Source organism: Terrapene carolina, unplaced genomic scaffold (assembly GCF_002925995.2).
Source record: "Terrapene carolina triunguis isolate 2854851 unplaced genomic scaffold, T_m_triunguis-2.0 Scaffold96, whole genome shotgun sequence".
Classification (NCBI taxonomy): Eukaryota; Metazoa; Chordata; order Testudines; family Emydidae; genus Terrapene; species Terrapene triunguis.
Window position 1 is genome coordinate 60,698,930 of NW_020664447.1, and position 22,171 is coordinate 60,721,100.

The 22,171-nt window shown below is 50.6% G+C and overlaps 1 protein-coding gene across 7 annotated transcripts in view; it reads left to right on the forward strand.

Annotated features, from left to right (window-relative positions):
• Positions 1 to 22,171, forward strand: part of FLVCR2 (feline leukemia virus subgroup C cellular receptor family member 2) — a 50,542-nt gene that overhangs the window by 14,174 nt on the left and 14,197 nt on the right. For all 7 annotated transcript variants that reach the window (XR_002907701.2, XR_002907700.1, XM_024192787.2 and 4 more), the window contains exons 2-5: positions 4,962 to 5,103; positions 10,595 to 10,735; positions 14,753 to 14,820; positions 16,342 to 16,445. Coding sequence is in view for 5 of the 7 variants with exons in the window: in XM_024192787.2 (XP_024048555.1) it covers positions 4,962 to 5,103; positions 10,595 to 10,735; positions 14,753 to 14,820; positions 16,342 to 16,445 (455 nt within the window). In the remaining 2 variants the exon portion in view is untranslated. The remainder of the gene's footprint in view (positions 1 to 4,961; positions 5,104 to 10,594; positions 10,736 to 14,752; positions 14,821 to 16,341; positions 16,446 to 22,171) is intronic.

Below are 22,171 nucleotides of genomic sequence, written 5' to 3' on the forward strand. Positions count from 1 at the left end.
TTGTATTCCTGGTAGGGGAAGATAAGCTACAGCCAACCCAGCTCTGTCCATTCACAGAAGAGGGGGGAAAGCAATGCTCCTAAACTTAGTTATAGCCCAGCCCCTGTGGTGGGCTGTAGACCCACACATAGACCCAAAAGTCCTCATGCCTCAGCTGGCGGTTAAACACCAATTACTGGCTGCTTCGAAAAGCTCCAGGTTTTCCTTTGTTTCAAATAAACTCATGTGAAAAGATACAAGTGTCATTTTTTAAAGCTAAAACATTTCCAGCCAGACAGGAGGGACTGCCAGCATAGACACATCAGCAGGTGACTACATGGCTCCCAGGAGAACCAGGAACTGACACACTTAAAAACACAAGCATGGGAGCTGCCCATCTTTCCAGACCAGGTCCTGTCCTTCCCCTCTTCTCTCAGCCCTGTCGCTGCAACTGCTGGAGGGGTCACTAGATCTCCCATTCTTCTCTGGGGATGGATTGAATTCCATGGACCTCTTGGCTTAATAAATTACTCCTGGGGGAATTCTGCACCAGTCATCATTCTTAGTCAGCCATGGCTGACTTTCTCTCAGTCATGACCTTCCACAAAAGTAAAGGTGCTGGCTTACCTTGTCTTAGATGAAAGATCTTTGCCTAAACAGGCTTCTCACCTGTATTCAGTTCCAGAGACTTCAACCACCACTTGGTTAAAGAACCCATCTTTTTTGGTTTGCAAGAACTCTAGCCCCTTGTGTCTGTCTAGTGATGGATGCCTAAAATGGCTTTCTATCTTTGCTTATATCTCTCAAAGTTCAATGACTTTGCTTCAAGAGACAAGGTGAGTGAGGTAATATCTTTTATTGAACCAATCAGTTAATTCAGTTGCTTATCACTTAAGGTTCAGCACCGTGTATTTCTAGACCTGTAAACCTTTGAATGGATTCTTCTGACAAGTAAAACCCAGACCAAGCTTCTCTCTCCTGCTGGGTGTAAACACCATGCTGTCCTCTCCCCCACTTGTTAGTGTGAGGTTTGCCTCCACACCTTGTTGGTTGATGGATCTGTTTACTGCTTATATGTGAACTGAGGTAAATACACACTTTTGTTATAATTCCAGCATATATTCATAACTCTTAATAGCCATTGCATACATACATCACACAAGAATATTAATGATCAGTGAGTTATTAGTTTTCAAATGATACCTCACAAAGCATATTTTGTGCAATGATTATTACAGTACCATGTAGGGTGTGAATACAAGAGTGCTTAGTGTCACAGTGGTTTGTTTTTGACTGAAAGTGGGAAGGAAGGAATTGCCACTCCAGATAGGACCAGGGGTCCATCTAGTGCAGTGTCCTGTCTCTGACAGTGGTAATACCAGATACTTCAGGTTCAAGAAACCCCACTGATGGACACAACTTACTCATAGAAGTTTCCTCCTAACTCCTTTTTAGTGGTTGAGTTGTGCTCTGAAACATGAGATTTGTGCCCCTTGTGTGTGTATTGTTTTAATCCTGCCTAATGCAACAGAATGGCAGGATTGATCCCTTTTTATTAGTCATTCCCACTGGTTTACCTTGGTTGGCATCTCTGAAGTAAAGGTGAATCCCAAAGTGATGCCTGTTGGGAGTCCCGACCCTGGTTTACCGCAGCGCCCCATAATAAAGATAAATTCCAAGACAGTGCCTGACATATGAGGAGCTTGGTCAGAGATTGTGAGGGTTAATAATTTGTAAGTTAAATGTGTTTCTGGCTCCAGCACTGAAGTGAGATAATGTCTGAAGGACAGAGCATTCTTCCCTGACCCAAGTCTCTTCATTGTTGCATGGAGGAGGGAGAGTGCAGATAAATGGTTTGGTGTATAAAGGGCAGAGACCTTTCCTTTCCCAACTGCAAGTGTTGGCAGATCAGACGTTTATTTGGAAACCTTGATGCTGCCGACACACTGTTTAAAGAAAACATATCCCCAAACACACTGATAATCATTAAAGGAGTGTGAAACCTTGATGGTGAACCTTCAAAGTCTGATTAGCATGAATTACTGGGGAGTTTTATTTGTTGGAAGACAGAGTGGACAATTGTGTGATCTTGGACAAGTCCCTTTCCCTTCCCTCTCTGTGCATCTCCTTCATTGTCTGTAAAATGGGGATAGTGATACTAGCTGACCCTCTCAATGGAGGACTGTGAAGATACTGAGGTCTATAGAAATGCTCACTGTTGTTACAGTGGAAGCTAAAACTTTACAGCAAAACTAATAGGTTTGTTGTGATTATCTTTCTGTGATCGGGGTGGGGAAGGTCAACACTTCATAAGGTTCCCTTCACTGGGACAAGGGACTATCTGATGATGATGATGATAAATGCATCTCTCTATAACAAGGAAGTTGCCCTAGCTTGAATGCCCCCTCGTTTCCATATTTTTCATAGCTTCTACTTCCTCTCCCACTGTGAGGATGGGTTTGTGGATGCTCTGTTGGTGATGGTGAAGCATGAATAACTGGGGTTGGGTAGGAAGAAGGAGGCACAATTTTCATTGCTTCTACCATTCTGGTTAATTTGATGCTGCTAAGTCACATTCAAATACTTCAGGCTTCAGAAGAGATTTGGAAATGTGTCAGGCAAGTGAGAGAATTGCTTAAGGTGCTGCTTTGCAGCTCTCTTTCTGCAGCTCCTAGAAAGCCTTGTGTGTGCTTGGTCGAGCCTGTCACTGCCCGGACAATTTTTTAGCTTGAAAACGAGATAATGGAGGAACTTAGTGCAACACTGAAGTGAGTAACCACTTCTGCCCCATACAGGGGAGTGTGTGTAAATAAGCTCTCTCTGGGAACTGGCAAGAGTTGGGCTGTCCCCAGGCACTCTTTTATGATGATGTGGGGGAGATGAAGGGGTGAAGAGCACTGGTACACAAAGCTGGAGGAGTGGGTAAATATTCTTGTTGGGAGCTGAGCCTTGGTTGCAACATAGCTGCACGCAATGAAATGTGGACAAAAGAGCAGCTTTTGTAGGCAGCCACAAACATGTTGAGTGCATTTTGACTCCCCCTTTATTAGACAAGGGCTCAGGCATTTGGATCAAAACAGCAGATTTCTCTCTGTTCTTTGAGGAGGGCATTTTAGGCTGGTGTCACTATTAGTCCCAGATACTTGTGAGTACTTGGTCTACTGCTGTAAGCCTGATCTGCTGTAAGGGTAAGAGCATCTCAGCCCTTTCCAGAAGGGGTCGCTATGGGATGTGTCCATAGCCCTAGTCAAGCTCCCCTTTCTGGACCTACCAGGCTGCTGTATTTGGATCCCAACACACTGGGCCCGTGCGCTTTTAAGCCTCCCTTGGTCTAAGTAGGCTCCAGCACTGTGTCTTTCCTTGGCCTCTCTGGCACACTTCCTGGACACAGCCTGTCTGTTACCCATTCACAGAAATGGGATCTCACCTAGAGTTACCATCTTTTCAAAAAGCAAAACTGAGACACATGCAGGAGCACTGGATCCCCTGCTCCTCCTCTTCCCCCAGAGACCCCACCCCCGGCCAGGCCAGAAGCTGGAGCTGGACAGTGCTAAGAGCTGCCCAGGGAGCTCAAGCCGCTATGGGGAGTCCTGGACCCTCCACCTACCCTAGGCGGGGTGCCCAGTCTGTGTCCCTGCCCATCCCCAACCCCCCGGTGATCAGTCTCCTACCAGGTGATCTGTTGCTTAGTTACCAGTAGGGTGACCAGACAGCAAGTGTGAAAAATTGGGACGGGGGTGGAGGGTAATAGGAGCCTATATAAGAAAAAGACCCAAAAATCGGGACTGTCCCTGTAAATTCGGGACATCTGGTCACCCTAGTTACCAGCCTGGCTGGGCAGAATCAATTTTTTTGATGTGGCCACATTTAGCGTATTTATTGTATTGCCTATATAGACCTGGTCAGATGTCAGATTCTTAATACTCAACTCATCCAGTCGTGCAGGTGCCACTCCTGTCTCCTTTGCACATCGAGTATGAAGCAAGAACACAGTACAGGTAACCTGAAGGGTTTAAACATACAGAGAATTCATTAGCTGAAACAGAATTTGTAAATTGTGCATTGTCAGTTTCCCCAAATTGTCACAAGGTGAAAAAGGAAATGCCACCCTCTCCCTCTGAGACTGGCAAATTGGCAACTTATGAGCCAGTGTATGCCATGGGGCTGCATACAATTTTCATGGTGATGTCAATGCCACCAATAAAAAAAAAAAATATATGGAGATATACCTATCTCATAGAACTGGAAGGGACCTCGAAAGGTCATTGAGTCCAGTCCCCTGCCTTCACTAGCAGGACCAAGTACTGATTTTGCCCCAGTTCCCTAAGTGGCCCCCTCAAGGATTGAACTCCCAACCCTGGGTTTAGCAGGCCAATGCTCAAACCACTGAGCTATCCCTCCCCCCGCTCCATGGTCACAGGTGCTGTGCTTGTTGGATGCTGAGTGTAGCCAGGCCAAAGAAGCAGATGCCTCTACTCAAAGCCTTTCAAAGTAGGACATCTCAGAATGGAAACAGGTGCTGAGCCTCAGCAAATACATTTTTGTATTTAGGATGTTACTGGTCTTAAGGATTTCAAACCCTTTGTGTGGCTTTTGTTGCTCACTTTCCTTTGGACTTAAACTTCTTAGACTGATGTGAGCCAGTGGAGAAGTTGACAGAGTTAGCAAGGCAGCTGGGGTTGGTTAGTGTCACTGCTACAGCTGTGGAGCCAGTAGGGTACACTTTCACACTTGTTATTTGTTGTGGATTCTGCTCAAATAGTAGTTAGTTTCTATTTTATTTTGATTGTTGGATGACTGAGTAGGGGATTTTTGGTTTGAAGACAAACTTGGACTGGCCCTGGCCAGCCTCTGACCATGCAAACGCAGGTCACATCTTGGAGTTGAGTCCCTTGATGGTGGTCCTAGCCTGGGGATCGGGGAGGAGATCCCCACCCTCACTCTCCATCTAATTCTCTCTCTCTCCTGATCTCTCTGCTCAGCTTGGAATTGCAGTGGGCTTTGTTCTCCCTCCCGTTCTGGTTCCCAACTTGGAGGACACAGAACAGCTGGCCTACCACATCAGCATCATGTTCTTCATCACTGCAGCCGTGGCAACGGTGCTCTTCATCCTCGTCATCATTGGTAAGGAGGTGAATGTAAATGTGTGGGAGGGATGATGCCGAGAGGACCAGATTGTGTTTATGGGTCTCTGTATCAGGGAGGGAATGGGGCAGCCCACTTGGGCGATTTGGGGCAGTGCCCCAGCATAGCACCTGCTTCTGTTCACATACAGGGTTACTTCTTCTGTTAATGTTAAAGCCCATAGCTTCCCATCCCCTGAAGAGGAGTGAGACTGATGCGCATTCTGGAAGTCTTCTTAAATAGCATGGATCTGTTCCTTCTGTACTCGTCACCCACCAGCCAATCTCCATTCCCAAAGTTCAGTACATTAACACATCAAGAAGTTCTGGATACCCTAAAAGAATCTCGACCCAAGACTTTGGAATCTGACCCATGCCCATCCTGGTTAGTGAAAGAGAATCATGAACAACAGGGTCCACCCATTACCAAAATAGTCAATGCATCATTCAGAAATGGAATCTTCCCTTCCTCTTTCAAACATGCAATAGTTCAACCAGCATTGCAGAAACCCAGCCTGGATACATGGGTTCTAGCCAACAAACCTCCCACTCCTCACTCATAGAGGAACTAGCTCTAGGCCAACTACAAGCTCATCTAATTGAAGCTAACTTTCTAGACCTAGCACAATTTGGATTCAGGCAAGGACATGAAACTGAAACCCCTTTAGTGACAATGATGGATAATCTGCTATCAGTGGATAGAGGGCAGACCTCCATTCTCATCCTCTTGAATCCCTGCAGCATTCGACTCTGTTGACCATGAGATATTGCTGTATCATCTGAGAGAGGTGGCAGGAGTCCAAGTAGTGTGTTTAAAATGGTTTGAATCCTTCCTGGAAGGATGCATCCAACAAGCAGTGTTGGGAAACTGCACCTCCACCACTAGACCGCCTCATAATTGGAGCCCCACAAGGATTAATTCTCTCTCCGGTCCTTTTTAACATCTACATACAATCACTGGGAGAAATAGCCAGACGACATGGACTCAAGTACCAGCTGTATGCAGAAGATCCACAGCTCTACCTGTCCTTCACCACATGTGATCACACCACTAGCACCAAAATGTCCCAGTGTTTGGACAAGATCAGCCCATGGATGGAAAACAGCTGGATAAAGCTGACCCTGAGAAGGGCAGAGGTGATGCCAGTGGGCAGAGCAAAGCACTTTGAAGAGTTTGCAGCCATGGTGCAGTTGTTATGCTCATACAAAGCACATGGGATCTTTATAGAGGAAGGTAAATACACAGCATTTATTGAGAATACCACAGTTAGCATATGCTTTCAGTCACTCACACACACACGCTCCTGCAGTGATGTTTATAGTTACCAGTCCAGAGTCTGGATCAATCTAGTGGCCAGCCAGATTGGTTGCAGAGGGGAGCAGGGCTCTATCGGTCGTGATCCGATGCTCCTGGAGTGTGGTAAGATGAACCCAAAGTCCCATGGCCAAGCACCCTGTTCTTATAGGTTTTTTTCTCTGTTGAAGCCTATGGATTTTGCTGTGTCAGTTTGTGACCGGTTACTTCTTAATTGGTGTAAACATTCCAATACACTTCCGTTCCGATTTAATCAATTGTCCTTAGGGGTGCCAGCCTTTACCTCAGGGCCGTCAATCTGCCCTTCATTATGGATGCTCGTTGATGATTCTTTGATGTCCTTTAAGTCTCTTCACTCCTTCTTCCTTGACTCTGGCTATAACAATGGCCTTCACACCTTACCTTTCCTGATGCATACAGTCCTCATTCACACAAACAGATCGAGAATACAAACAGTAGTATTTTATATCGAGCAAAAAGGCATTGCAAATTAAACCTTGCTAAGTTTTACGATCAATAACCAAGACAATTTACATTGAGACCCAGGCCTTCAATGTTCCTCTAATCTACTTAACATAGACACAATAGAGAATCCCGTCTCTTACTTACTAAAACCTTAAAACAAAGAAATGTATATTTAACTAGAGTGCCTATATTGTAATACATATAGGAAACCATAGTAGACATTATAATTTATCCTAAAACAAAAGGGTGACCATAATCAGTCATAAGGATTGTTCTGGTCTGTCATTCCTTTCTGCTATTCAAAAAGGGTGGCTGACAGGATGAAATCAAATCATACATTAATTCTCATAGTACATTATAAAATCCAGCTCCTACACAGTCTCCTTTGAACGCACACACCCACAATTGGTCAGTTTGTTCAAAAGTTTAGGAATGTTTTTAGATTCCTCGCTGAAACACTTAGCTCTCACATAGCATCTGCAAGTAATGCTTTCTAATCTCTCAGTTGGCGAGGAGACTCTGTCCCATCCTGGTAGATGATGACCTGGCCTCAGTTATTCACACGTTTACTTCTCAGGTGGACTACAGCAATGCGATATACAGCAATGCGATATACCTGGGAATGAAGTCTTCAGCACCTAGGAAACTCCAACTAGTACAGAACATTGCAGCATGTCTCCTCAGCAGGACAAGCCAACATGAGCAAACCTGTCCTCTACTCTCTCATGGAATTTCAGATCAAATTCAAGATCTTGGTCCTTATCTTGGAGGCACTGCATGGCCTGGGTCTAGCATGTCTAAAAAGATCACATAAAGTTCTGAGATGAAGACTGTGGTTGACAGCTCTGCTCCTCTGGTACAATGTAACTCTCTATAATAAAGGTCTTCTCATCTGGGCAGGAGACAGAACTTTATTGGGGGGCTGGTCTGTGGAATGAACTCCCCCAAGAACTAAGGACCATAGAATCATAGAAATGTAGGGCTGGAAGGAACCTTGAGAGGTCATCTCATCCATTCTGCCATGTTGAGACAGGATTAAGTATACTTAGGCCATGCCTAATGGGTGTTTGTCTAACCTGTTCTTAAAAACCTCCAATGAGGGGCATTCCGCAACCTCCCTTGGAAGCCTGTTCCAGAACTTAACTACCCTTATAGTTAGAAAGTTTTTTTTCCTAATATCTAACCTAAATCTCTCTTGCTTCTGATTTGCTTGTTGTCCTGCCGTCCTCAGTGAGTAAGGAAGAACAACTGGCCACCCTCATCTTTATAACAGCCCTTAACATATTTGAAGACTGTTAGCAGTCCACCAGACCATCACAAACCTCCCCCGCCTTCCATTCTAAGTGCAAGGCATACTTCTTCGACCAGCCTTCTCTAATATATATACAGAGCAACACGTATATTTTATAAAACAACAACAAACAAGCCCTAAAGTCCTACTCAAACAAAACACTCCGTTGCACATGCTTCTTCCCGTGGGGAAAGGATAAGAGAAGAAACAACATGTGACAGATGTTAGTCATGTTACTTAATGTGCTACTGGAAGGTGCTCAGGTGATAAGCACAGTGCAAAAATCTAAATGGAATCAAGTTATCCCCTGCAGCCTTTGTCAGCCTGTCTGAAACCCCTGGAATGAGCAGAACCTGTCAGAGCCAGCCTAGAAATTGCACCAGCAGGCAGGGTGCTGGGATCAGTCCCTGGAGAGCTGGAGATGCCCTGGAGCTGCTCCCCTCTCAGGGGAGAACAGAGGGCAATGCCATGGTACAGGAACACACTGTGCCCCGCTGGCAGGGGAGAAGCCAGTGATGGGTGGGAGGGAGAAGGGATTAAGGACAGAGAGTGGTGTAATGAAACCCGATAAACCATTAGATTAGAGGTGAGAGACCCCTCTCCAGCCACAAAGCCATCCAGGGGAGTGAATGGAAGCCAGGTCTCTAGCCTGGCAAAGCAGAGCACTAATCTGAGACCTGTTGAGTTCTGTTTTATTGTAACCTCATCGCCCGCCATCCCATTCATCTTTCATCCACCTGTTGTGCCCTGCTTGACATGCAGATTGTGAACTCTCTGGGGCGGGGACTGTTATCTTTTTTCTATGTCTATACAGCACCTAGCACAGAGGGACCCTGTTCCTTGGTTGGGGTTCCTAGGCGCTCCCCTAATATAAATAGCCACCTCTAGGGAGGTTGGCCAGACGAGCCTGGGTCCTGGAATGAGAACCAGGTCTCTGACCTAGCAGAGCAGAACACTATTCCCTAAGGCACCAAGCCTGCCCAGGGAGTGAAGGCCTGGAGTGGAATCTGGCACAGCACAGATTCATTTCCAACATCCCTCTCGCTCTGTCACCCCCAGCTGCATATTTTGAAGTTGGCAGCTTATTGCCTTGTGTACACAGGGATGTTAATAGGCCTGTTAGCCCTCTGTGGCTGGCACCACTGCTGAGTAGGGTTGCCAAGCCTCCTGGATTGGCTTGGAATCTCCCAGAATCGATCTCCCAGTGGCTACTGAAATCAATCCAGGAGATTTTAACAGGCTGCTAAAAGTCAAGTCGGCGGTGCAGCGGGGGCTAAGGCAGGCTCCCTACCTGCCCTGGCTCCACATGGCTCCTGGAAGTGACTGGCACGTCCCTCTGGCTCCTAGGCGCAGAGGATGCCAGGGGGGTCTCTGCATGCTGCCTTCACCCCGAGCGCCGACTCTGCAGCTCTCATTGGCTGGGACCCGCGGTCTGCGGGGGCGGTGACTGCAAGCAGGGGCAGCGCGCAGAGCTGCCTGGCTGCCCCTGAGCCTAGGAGCTGGACATGCTGGTCACTTCTGGGAGTCGCCCAAGGTAAGTGCTGCCCGGCTGGAGCCCACACTCCAAACCCCCTCTCACACCCCAACCACCTGCCCCAGCCCTGAGCCCCCTCCCACACCCAAACTCCCTCCTGGATCCTGCACCCTGTCACGCACCCCAGCCTGCTGCCCTAGTCCTGATCCCCCTCCTGCACCCCAAACTCCTCCCATACCCCAACCCCCTGCCCCAGCCATGAGCCCCCTCCTGTACCCCAAACCCCTCACCCCAGAGCCCGCACCTCCTCCCATACCCCAAACCCCTATCCCAGCCCTGAGCCCCCTCCTGCACCCAAACTCCCTCCCAGAGTCTTCACCCCCTCCCGCACTCCAACCACCTGCCCCAGCTGGGTGAAAGTGAGTGAGGGTGGGGGAGAGCAAGCGACAGAGGGATGGGGAATGGAGTGAGTGGGGGACAGGGCCTCGGAGAAGGGGCAGGGTAGGGGCGGGGCCTTGAGGTGGGGCAAGGGTGTTTGGGTTTGTGCAATTAGACCGTTGGCAACCCTACTGCTGAGCACTGAACAACTATAAAATTTCAACTGACAGGCAGTGACTTTCTCAGCTGCTTCCTCTGAGGGTAGGGGCTGGTGGTGCTGGAGTTTCCATTATCTTAGATTTCAGAGTGATAGCCGTAGTCTGTATCAGCAAAAACAATGAGGAGTCCTTGTGGCACCTCAAGGATTCCTCATTGTTTTTGCTTTATTTTAGAGAAACTCCTTCCCTTTGTGTCCCTAAGGAAGCTCACGGGAAGGTTAGAGCACCAGGGAGGACTGTGTTTTTTATAAACTTTGGTTTCCCTGCCTCACCCCACAACATCTCCCGCACTCTCTGGGCCCAGACTCCCTGAGGCCCTGTAACTGACAGGTCCATTCTGTTTGTTTCCAGTGTTCCAGGAGAAGCCCCCGTTTCCCCCAAGCCGGGCCCAGGCCTTGATCCAGTTGAAGCCACCTGAGGAATATTCCTACATGCAGTCCATCCTCAGGCTGCTCCGCAATACCAATTTCGTCCTGTTGATAGTCGCTTATGGTAAGGTCCAGTCTCAGCTCTGCTAAGTGACAGGTGAAGGCGGAGATCTTCCTGCTACTGTGTGTGCCAGGATGGGTCCTCCCTTGGCAGTGCTGACCAGTATCTGGCCTGGGCTGCTAGCAGGAGAAAGATCTTCCTTGCTCACAGTCCCTCCCTCAGGCAGCTCTGGGAGCAAGTCATTATCTGGAATAACCTGTTCACTTATAATATGGGCAAAGAGCTGCTAAACTTACACAGCCAATGGCAAGTGTGTGGCCTCCAACAGTCCCTGTGGAATCAGCAAGGGGGAGGGATTGTGGAGGGACTAGAGTGGGTATGAACATAGCCTGTGGTCTCCAGGAAACCCCCACCCCCAAGAAGCCAGAGGGAGGGAGTTTGTTAAGGTCCCCTCTGCTTGTGTCTGTCCTGCTAAGTCTGGGTCAGCTGCTTACTTCTCCCTCTGCAGCACTCTCGGAAATGGGCCCCTTGATTTGTTTGCATGGGTATGGTGGGGGAGTGAGGTGCAGGTTCTGCTTTTGACACTGTAATTTTGTAATCTGAGGAAGCACTTCCCCTAGTAAGAAGGGGAGGATGTCTTTGCTATGGTTTATTGACTGTGCTCAGTGCCTTAAGTGACCCACCCAAGCCCTGAACAGCAGCCTCTGTACTCCAGTAGGATGTATTCTAGCCAGCTGCACGGAACTCTAGGAAGTTGTGACACATTCACACACAGAACACTTGGTTCTAGGTGTAAAATGGTTTTTGGCATAGGCTGGCTCTGTTCTCAGTGCCTGGCAACAGAAATCTCCTTGTTGGAGAAGCCCCTCAGGAGAAGGTAAGAATGGGATACACAGTACATAGGGAAAGCTTCTGGTTGGGGTCTGGAGCAGTCTGGGTTCTCCAGCCCCCTCACAGGTTGTTCTGCCAACACAAGTGGCTAATGGAACATCTGAGTGATTAACAAGGCCTGGGGACAGTGTGATGTTCGCTTTGGAGCTGCAAAAGGCCTATTAGGTCATTTAGTCCTTTCTCCCTGGGGAGTGCAGTAGATCTTTCTAAAAGTGACCCTCAGATCTCCCAGGTTACTCCTGTCGTGCCATTACATTTCCCAGATCACTCAGTCCTGTACTGCACCTTTTCTTCCCCTCTCCCATCTGGCTGCCCCTGAGCTTCATAGGGAGGAGCTGGAGACAGTCCCAGGATTGTTCTGTGTCTGCTGCCCTCTGAGAAAATCAGATACAGACGCTGGCTGAAAGTCTGTCCTTGATGTGCCCATCAAACTGTGTGGGTGTAAGTGTGAAGAAGGGGAAGGGATTAGTTACTAATTAGAGTGACCCAGTGCTAGTGATGAGAAGAGCCTCTCAGTGTGAAGAGTTTCTTTAGAATCCGATCTTCCTGGGATAATTCCTCCCTTTAGAGTCACTGGGGGATTTGAAAAGGCTGTTTAGTGGCTTCGACACTTCAACTTCTCTTCCTCCCGGCTTGTGTTTTTTTTTTTTTTTTTCCCCCTCCTCTGCTCACTTGGCTCTGCCTGACTCATCCTTGACTTTCAGTTCCCTAACAACAAAGATAAAGTGACTGAGACGGCCCCAAAGCAGTGACGTGCTTTGTGCGTGTCTGAGGGCTTGTCTGCACTTACAGCGCTGCAGCAGTGCATGTAGTGCTTAGTGAAGACGCTACCTTCGCTGATCAGAGAGTACTCCACCTCCCTGAGAGGAGGTAGCTATGTTGATACGTGAAGCCCTCCTGTTAAGATAGTGCTGTCTACCCCAGGGGTTAGATTGGTATAATTGCATGTATTGTTTGATAGGCAGCTTTGAGCTGAAACAACGGTAGGTAGAGGACATGTGCTGACCTTTCATGCTCCTTCTTCCTATCCCTGAAGCTACCAGTGAAGTGAAGTGTCCCTTCGTAAACTCTGTGTTCCAGAGTGGGGGGGTGAAGTGGGCCAACAGCCTCGCCAGGTTCCTCTGCGCATTCCTGCCAGGGCCAAATCTTGTGAAGAGCAAGGTTCAACACTGTGGGGTGTGTTCCTGCTGCCGGCTCCCATTGAAGAGTTTTCCCTGGTGTCCCTCCTATCTTATCTCTCTGGAGGTTACTGGAGGTTACTGACCCACCTGGAACTCACTATTGTACTAGGTGGCTTTTGGAGTGAATGGGATGGGTTTTTCCTGTTCAGAGAGCATGTCAGGAACTGATAACATGCTGATCCCCTCCTTTGCTACTGCGCCTCTCAGGAGTTCGTGACATTCAATCTGGCTCAGTCTCCCTTGGGGCCATGTGTGTCTGTCTGCTGGATATATTCTACTCTAGCTAGATCCCTGTATCACACTCATCATCATGGCCTAGTTGAATGTGTTGGAAGAGGCTGGACATGAGGGAGGTGTGAACTCCCCTCCAGCTGCTGCCTCTGCACCACTCAAGGCTTTTCACTGTCAAAGAGCTTCATAAACGTTGATATGTGTGGTGAGGGTGTTGCCACTCTACTGTTGGGGAAAACTGAAGCACGGGGCGGGGAAGTGACTTGCTGCAGGTTGCAGAGGCGGAGTCAGTGTCAGAGCTGGGATTAGCCTGTCTCCCCATCCTGTGCTCGGGCTACTATACTGCTCCTTTCTACTGTACCCTGGGGTGCTTCCTGCTGTTCACTCAGGCTTTGAGAGAAAGAGAGAGAGGATGGGGATGTGGGAATTTTGCACTTTACTGGGCTTTAAGGATTGCAGATGTCTCAACACAGGGACTTTAAACTTTGTTTATCCCGAGCACAGGGATGTGTGGGCTGACTGGTGAAACCTATGATCCCCACCCACCGTCACAGTGATCACTGAAGCCTTAAAGAGAAACCAGCTGCAAATGTGAATGACTTTCTGAGAAGAGGATTGAATTGACCATTAGGGGTCTTGTCCACTTAAGTTATGCTGAAAAATCTTTCCTATGGTGAGAATTTAAATCAGTAGAGTAATACTACTATGACCCCCTATGTGGACACTTTTATTCTGGTGTAAGGGTGGCTTTTTTGGTGTAGCTTGTGTTCCTTGGGAAGGGGTTTAAGCTAAAGCAAAGTGACCCTTATAGTGGAATAAAGTGTCCACACAGGGGTAGGGTTATACTGGCATTACCATCTCTTTAAGACTTCAGTGATCTTTGTGTGTGACCATACTTTCCCAACTACACGAGCCCATAGTGACTTGAGAAGGTGCTGTTACTGCTCAGCAAGCTGCTTAGCTCCTGCTCAGTTACTAGGACTTCTTGGCCGGAAGAGCCCACTTCCTGCTGGCTATTGCTGGGGGGAGTGAGCCAGCTTCCCATTGTGAGGAAGCCTTCAGCTGGGACATCTCTTCCAGCTCACACTAGGTCACTGGCCTTGGTATTGCAATGTTAATTGGATCTGAGCTCCTCAAGGGAGGCCCTGCCAACCCAGCACTAATCTGGGTGAGTAGAGTTCTCTCTTGGCTGGTGGAGTCGGTGGTAAATGAGGTCAGTCAAGAATGAGTCAGGCTGTGAGCAGCTTACTGACCCCAACATAGCCCAGGCCAGTCATTCTGCGGCTGTCATGCTAGGGCAGGACGTGGAGGTCAGGAGAGCTCATTTGTGAGCTGCGCCACCCAGTGGGTAGAGAAGAGTGATTGCACTAGAGGGAGGAGTGCTGGGGCCTGGACCCACTGAGCCCCCTATCAGCTCTAAAAATGTGAGCAACCTCCCTCCACTCAGATAAGGAGCAACTTTGAGACGGCAGGGTTCAGCCCACCCACTGAACTGAGATATAGCTCACCTTGGCCGGCCCAGCAGCCCCTTGCCTTCCCTCCAGATGTAGCTCCTCTGCTAGCTGACATGGCCAAGGCAGCCAGCTGTTCTGCAGGCTCCCCAGCCCCGTTGTAAAACACTGTGCCCACACTCTCAGTGCCTGATGCCTGGGTCTTCTCCGCGTCTCTGGATTAGAACATCCACACTCAGTGGAGCCCTCGCTAAGTCCCCAACCTTTCTTCACCCAGCAGGAGAATGGCAGGCTGTGAATGTGCTGTGTTTTTATCCACCTCTCAGGTTTGAACACTGGTTGCTTCTACGCCCTGTCCACTCTGCTGAACCGCATGGTGATCCAGCACTATCCAGTAAGTACCTGCAATGTGCTCTCCTACATCATTGCTGTCAAAAGAAAGTTTGTATAGAACACGATGCAACAGCACCTCCTGCTGGGAGAGTCTGGTATTGGAGCTACTGTGCGCTTCCTCTGCAGCAGCCAGCACTCCTATCCCTGTTCCTTACAGCATTTTCTGCTGGAAAAGAATTGGGCTGGTGAGCTCCACCAAGGGCTATGCCCTATACCATAATCAGTTGTGCTTTCTTCTGTTAACTCATTCAGTCACTGCTTGTGCCCATTCCCCACAGCAGCAGTTCTCAACCTTTTTCTTTCTGAGCACCCCCTCCAACATGCTATAGGAACTTCAGGGCATGAAATGTGGGGGGGTGTCTGAGCTTCAGCCACTGGGCCGAGGGGGAGGAGCTTGGGGCTTCTGCCTTGAGGGGTGCCAGGGCTCGGGACTCCGGCTGCTGGGCAGGCCTCAGGCATAGGCATAATTTGACTTCTATGTTGCAGGGGCAGGACCCAGCGGGACTTGGGCCAGCTCTGCACAGTGGGGCCAGGGGAAGGGAGCACCAACTCCAACCCCTGACTCACCTCAACAGGCCACCCAGGATTGCAGGGGGGTGCACCCAAAAATTATAACTCAAAGTGGGTGGGTCTCAGCTCAAAAAGTTTGAAAACTGCTCAGGGTGTGGGGAGGGGATAGCTAGGAGCTGTGTGCAGAGAGGGGTGTAGCTGAGGGTGCAGGTAGAGGGGTAGCTAGGGGCTGTGTGGTTGCTGCTCCCTGAAGGCTGTGTTGGCCCCGGAGCTGGGTCCCCCCGACAGGGCCGCTCTTACCGGCTGCAGGAGCAATCAAAGGGGGCTGAGAGCTGAGGAGCAGCCGCAGCCCCAGGCACTAGCAGCAGCAGGAGATGGGGGAGCACCAGGGCCCACCGCTTCATGGCACCAACCATGCACTGCCCGGCTCCAGCTTCCCGCCTCCGACCTGGCCAGGGGGCAGGGGGGAGAGTAGAAAGTGGGAGTGTGGAGCCACTCCCAGGCTGCCCCAGTCTGGTTACGGCACTGTAGTTTGGGGGGGCAAAGCCCCTCGTACCCTCCCATACTGCGCCCATGGGTTCTGGGCTTTGCCCTTTGGGGCGCTCGGGCTCGCAGAGCCCCCGAAATTGGCTCATTGACCCCCAGAAAGCCATGGACCCCGATTGAGAACCACTGCCCTACAGCACTACCAGCTGGGAGCCTCCTGACAGTCATTGCTCCTGCACCTTTCACTATATTGCCTTCCCATGGAGGAGAGGGGAGTGCTCCATAGCTAGGGCTTCTGTAACATTCCCTAAAGCATCTCCTGTGGGGAAAGGCCAGGACTAGGAGCATCTTTTCCTTGGGGTTACCCTACATTCCTAGTAAATCCTGAACAAGCTGACCCAAAGACCAGTACTGGACAGCAAGCTTTGAAAGGCCTTTAGTATCTCCTCCTCTGAGGCCCTTTTAGCCATCCCCACTTGCTTTTGGCCACTAACTAGTTCCTGTGTTGATGTGTGTCTTCCCATAGGGGGAGGAGGTGAATGCTGGAAGAATTGGACTCACCATTGTAGTGTCTGGCATGGCTGGAGCTCTACTCTCTGGCATCTGGTTGGATAAAACCAAAACCTACAAGTAAGTCTCTTGCACTCGTTTCTCCACAACTCCATCCTACTCTCTGCCACATGGAAGGCAAACCCCAGGGGAGGCAGCTCTGCCTTCCAATGGCTTGACAAGGTGGGTGAAGTAATATCTTTTATTGGGCTGACTTCTGTAAGCGAGACAAGCTTTCAAGCTTGTTACAGAGCTCTTCCTCAGGTCTGGGGCAGCGGGGTGGGGGAGAACAACTGTGTTCCCACAAATCCAATCACCCTCCAGTAAAAGCATGAATTTGGAGCAGTATATTAGCTCATTTGGGAGTTTCCTGAGCCCAGGAGATACCAGCCACACTTTTTGGTTCTGGAGCTACTCATTCCTTTTTTGATGCACAAGAACTGGTACTGGAGCTACTTCTCCAGGATTCCTGTGTGCCTCTGGTTTATTTCTGGTGTTTGTGTTTAGGGATTAATGGGTTTGGGTCTGGCCTATCATGAGGGTAGAGATTATTTGTGTGTGGAGAGACAAACACCCGCTTCCACCAGATAAGAACTTACCACAGAGCTGTCTTGTCAAGGGCTGTACAGAAGGAGCTGAAAGGAGGTGAGCTGCTTTTTGGGAGCTGGAGCAGGGCCAGAGCAACCTGCATAGGCAGGGAAGGCTAGGGTTAGGGTATGAATTGTCGGTGTGGGGGGGATTTCTTTGGGGAAGGGTAGGTCGGAGAGCAGGGGTCTGGAGCCCCTCCTCTTTGGGAGGAAGGGGGTGAGTTGAGGGTGCATTTCTCTTAGGGAAACAGTGAGGCAGACTTCTATGTCTGACTTCTTTCTTGCTGTCTTGTCTTGTGTCCGGAAGCTGAGAGAGAGCAGTGTGGTGTTCAGCCCCTTCATGGCTCTGGTTCAGGTTCCCAGCACCCTGGGAAGGAAGGAGCAGAAATGGCCCAGGGCTGCTTTGTCAAGGCTGAGATAGTTCCCAGTGTTGGAGGAATCCTACAGTACCAGACCTGTTCTCTGCCTCACAAACCAGCATCTGAGAGGCTCTGTTCTACTTAGTGAAAGGTCCATTGAGTCCTGTGCCCAGAGGCACTTTGTGTGTGCGCGTGTGTGTGTATGTGACACTTTATTGAAGGCAGAGGCAGATGGAGTGATGTCTGTGGGGGTAGGAGCTGAGGTCAGATTAGGGTTTGGTATTTACGGGGACACTTGGCAGCACATGCTGCCATCTGTGAATGTGCAGCTAAAGGCCCCTGTATTGCCTGCAGCTTAAGACTGGGAGCTTTCCCAGGGGCCAGATCTTTCTTGGTGGGAGTCTCTGCTGCCCTAGTTCACTCAATCTTTATGCAATGAGCCTTAACTGGCCTGGTTACAGTGAGCCCCTGTATGCCAGCCAGGGATCTGGGTGATCAACTTCCCCGCACCAGCTGGCTTTGTTAAGGTGGTGCTAACCTGCTTTCCTTGCATGCCAGAGTAGACAGGGCTTTATTCTAGTAGTAGGAGATGGGAAGAAGGCTACTTCCATGACCTTTCCCTTCCAGGACCCACCACAGCATTTATTCTGGCTCTGGTAGCATGGGCTATCCACAGCAAGGGAAAGCTTCCCAGGACCAGCTACCCCTAGGTGGGTATGTTTAGGGCCCACAGCTTGTTTGGGTATCCCCAGCTGTAGCTCCAGCCATTGGTACTGGCAGGTCCAGGGACCAAGTCTAGCGAAGAAACTGACCTTTTGGGCCAACCCTGAGATGGCAGATGAGGACTCATGGGGGAATTGGGGAGCAGGGAGAAAAGCAGGAGCAAATGATCACTAGACATGCCGGCCAGTCACTTCCTGCTGTTTCTGGTGGCTGTGTGCAGCTGGGCTGGGTTAATGTGCATTTCTTTTGGCAGCTGTGGCTACTGTAGCCCTAGGAGGTGGGAACACACGCTGTCACTAACTGCATTTTTGCTGCTCTGTAATTTGCAGCCCCTAACAATTCTGTCATGCTGGCAACATGGCCCAGACTGGCACAGCTATGGCATGTGACATTCCCGACTCTCCCAAATGGAGCTATATTGCTGCACAGAGATCACAGTGTAAGGGATTTGTGGTTGCACAGTAGGAGCTGGGAGTCTGCTCTCAGCAGTGTGAAAACAATCCCCCGTTTGTTCGGAGGGCTGTGGTCGCATGGAAGGGGCAGAATGAGCGTGTTTTGGCAGTGCTGGGATTGGCAGCATGGTGTGTGCACTGAATGGGCTAAATTAATCTCCGGTGCAACCCTGCTGACTAACTTTAGGGAGATGGTAGGATAAACATAGCCTAGTGTGAGGAGGGCACTGCCAGGAAATTGGGCTGGTTCAGGCTGTTCTTAGGGGTTTCTGTAAAACAGCAAATATTAACAGAACCAGGGCCATCCTTAGCCATAGGCAGAACAGGCAGCCGCCTAGGGCACCACTCTACCTGGGGGCACCGCTCTGCCGGGAGCCCGGACAGACGGGAAGCAGTGGAGCATGTAAGAGCAGTGCTGCTGGGTCCTATAGAGAGCCGAATGCAGCACAGTCTGAGGGAGGGGATTGGCTGCTGGGGTCTCTGGGAAGGGAAGGGGAGGGAGTAGGGGTGGGGGAAGGAACTCACCTGTGAGTGTGACTCTTTCCCCCGGCATGAGGTGAGGCAGGCTCGGCGGCTCTGGCACCAGTATCCTTTGTTGTCCCCCATAACGTCCATTCTTCTCCCCCCCCCACCCCACGCAGCACCCCCCCCTTTCTCCCCGCCCAAGGAGCACCCCTCTCTCCCCTCCCCTCCGGCAGGGCTGGGTTGGGTGAGGTGCTGGGGGGGGGGAGGCTGACTGGCTGCCTGCTGAGGAATGAAAGTGAAAGTAACTCACTTCCTCGGCAGCCAGCCAGGATTGGAATGGTCACACATGGCTGGGCTGGGGATAGCCAGATAGCATGTGCGAAAAATCAGGACAGGGGGTTGGGGTAGGGTGAGCAGATGTCCCACTTTTATAGGAACAGTCCCAATTTTGGGGTCTTTTTCTTATATAGGGTCCTATTACCCCTCCACCCCCTGTCCTGATTTTTCACACTTGCTGTCTGGTCACCCTAGGTGGGGGTAATTGGTGCCTATATAAGACAAAGCCCCAAATATTGGGACTGGCCATAAAATCAGGACATCTGGTCACCCTAGCTGGGGAGCGCGTCTCTCCCCCGGGCTGGCAGCGATCCATCTCATCCGGGGGGAGCTGCACAGGGCAGGATGAGTTGCTGTGGCTCCGTGGGTGCCCCGGCCCTGAGATCAGATGCTGTGCTAACTTCACCATGGTCCGTGGGGCTGGCGGTGGTGCCCAGTGGTGTGTGATCAGACCTGAGGGTTTGCTGCTGCTGTTGCCACTCTGCACCCCAAGAGGTGGATTTCGGGGTCCTGCGGTTTTCCACCTATCTCCTTTTCTCCTGCAGCTGTTGAACCAGCAGGCTGGGGTGAGCGAACCATGAAAGCAGGACTGTGTTGCCATTTAACAACTTTGTTTGCCAAAAATGCTTGCTAACAATCCTGAATTCAATTTCAATATTTTTTTTTTTAAAAATCAATATCTTTGCCAAAAACAGAAAATTAAGTTGTTGACAATTATTTGTGACAAGTTTGGTATGGGGCAGGGAGTGGGCCAGTTTTCATCAGAGAAACAAAAAATGTTGACTGACTTTCCTATAGCCCTGTTACTGCTGAATAGAGCCCTCCAACAACTGTAATATGCTCATCTCCTTACTAGTGTATAGAGCAGGGGTCGGCAACCTACGGCACACGTGCCAAAGGTGGCACGCAAGCTGATTTTTGATGGCACGTGGTGGCGGGCTGAGCGGCTCAGCCCACCGCCGCTCTGGGGTTCCGGCTGCTGCCCCATTGCCAGCCGGGGTCCCGGCCGCCGGCCCCACTCAGCGCCCGCTGCTGGCCTGGGGACCCCCAAGGAACCCCAGGCTGGCAGCAGGCTGAGCAGGCTGAGCAGGCCGGCGGCTGAGACCCTGGCTGAGCCACTCAACCCACTGCTGGCCTGGGGTTCCATTCACTCAGCCGGCAGCGGGCTGAGCAGGGCCGGTGGCGGGCTGAGCGAGGCTGGCAGCTGGGACCCCGACTGGCAAGGGGCCAGCAGCTGGAACCCCAGAGCGGCAGCAGGCTTATGTTTGTGTTGCTAAGACCAAGTCAGGCACAGGGGCACCAGTTTAATAATCCCGCCTAGGGCACCATAAATCCTAAGGACAGCCCTGAACAGAACCTTTCCACTGAGAATACATTTAAAATTCTGAAAAAGCCTGTTGTTTTTTAAATTACCAGTCCCAAGAGGTCAAATGCTATGGTGATGGGGGGTTTGGGGGTCATACAGTGTCACGGACCCAAAGGCTGGGCCATGAGAATCAGGTAACAAAACTACCAAATCCTGTTACTTGCCAAGCTGAGTGAAAAGAGTGAACCTCTCCCTCCTCTTATCAACGTAGGGAAGGGCAGCACTCAAAGTGTGTTATTTACCTTTGAATTTGCATGAAAGACTAATGCCACTAGGTCCACTTCCCTGTCTCCCTTAGCCAGGAATGGAATGGCCACGCATTCTCTCCTCCTGTCTGTCAAGGGGGTCTGTGAGTTAGCTCCAGGGTTGTGCTCTCATTGAATGTGGTCTGTCAGCAATGAAAAGCGAGTGCAGAGAGACCATGCCAGCTCTCAAAATAACACGTTTTGGCCTCTAGCTTGGTTCCAAGGGTGGGTCAGTGGGGTATGTGTTTACTGTGTGTGTGTAATTTCATCTGTAGTCAGATACAGTCTGTGGTGGAAACCAGAAAACTCCCTGCACCCTCAAGTTTCTAGCTGGGGGGACTTAGATAGTGGGAGGCCAGTGGCTTACTCCTGGGGGAATTCTGCCCCACTGTGCGTGTGCAGAATTCACAGATTTCTTTGCTACCCTGCAGACACATGACTTTCTAACAGGGAAGCAAAGGGAAGCTGCAAGAGTGGTCATGTGCCCCTCCCCAACAGCAGGGTCGTGTGTTTTCAGGTGCCTGGAGCAGCAGGGGAAGAGGTAGATTGCTGCGAGGGTTGGGGGTGTGGAAATGCCCTGCGCCAGTGCTGGGTCAGACCCCCCATGCCCAGCCAGAATCCCACACCCGACACCCCACCTGCTGAGCCTTACCCCCTGCACCAGCCCTCCCCAGCCCCACCTGGTGGCTCCTACTCTGCAGTGGGCTCAGCTGCTAGTCCCAGCTGGGCTGCAGGTGGAGAAGAGAGCACTTCCCCTGCACAGATTGGCAAGGGCAGGGTAAGACCCACCCCCAGAAATCTTCCCTGGCTCCACACACCCCCCTTCCCGCTTCCTGCCCCCACTGCTCTTCAGCCGCGGGAGGAGGGGTCACTATATGGGGAGCTGCTTCCCTGTCCATCCAACCCCCATGCATCCAGATGCCCCCATACACAGACCCCCCCCCGCACCCAGCCCTCCCTGCTGAGCCCCAACCCCCCTGCATCAAGACCCTGTCAAGCCCTTCCCCCCCTGCACCCTCATCCCTGCACCCAGACTCCCCCCGCTAAGCCCCCTGCACTCAAACCCCCACCCTGATGAGCCCCACCCCCAGGCCCCTGCACCTGGGCCCCCACCCCACTGAGCCCCAACCAGCTGCACCCAGACTCCCATCCCACCAAGCCCCACTCTCCCTGCACCCAGACCCCCCCCACTGATCCCCCCACACCCAGACTCCATCTGCTGAGCCCCATTCCCCCCCACTTTTAATTTTTAATCTAAAGTTAGGATTAACTGA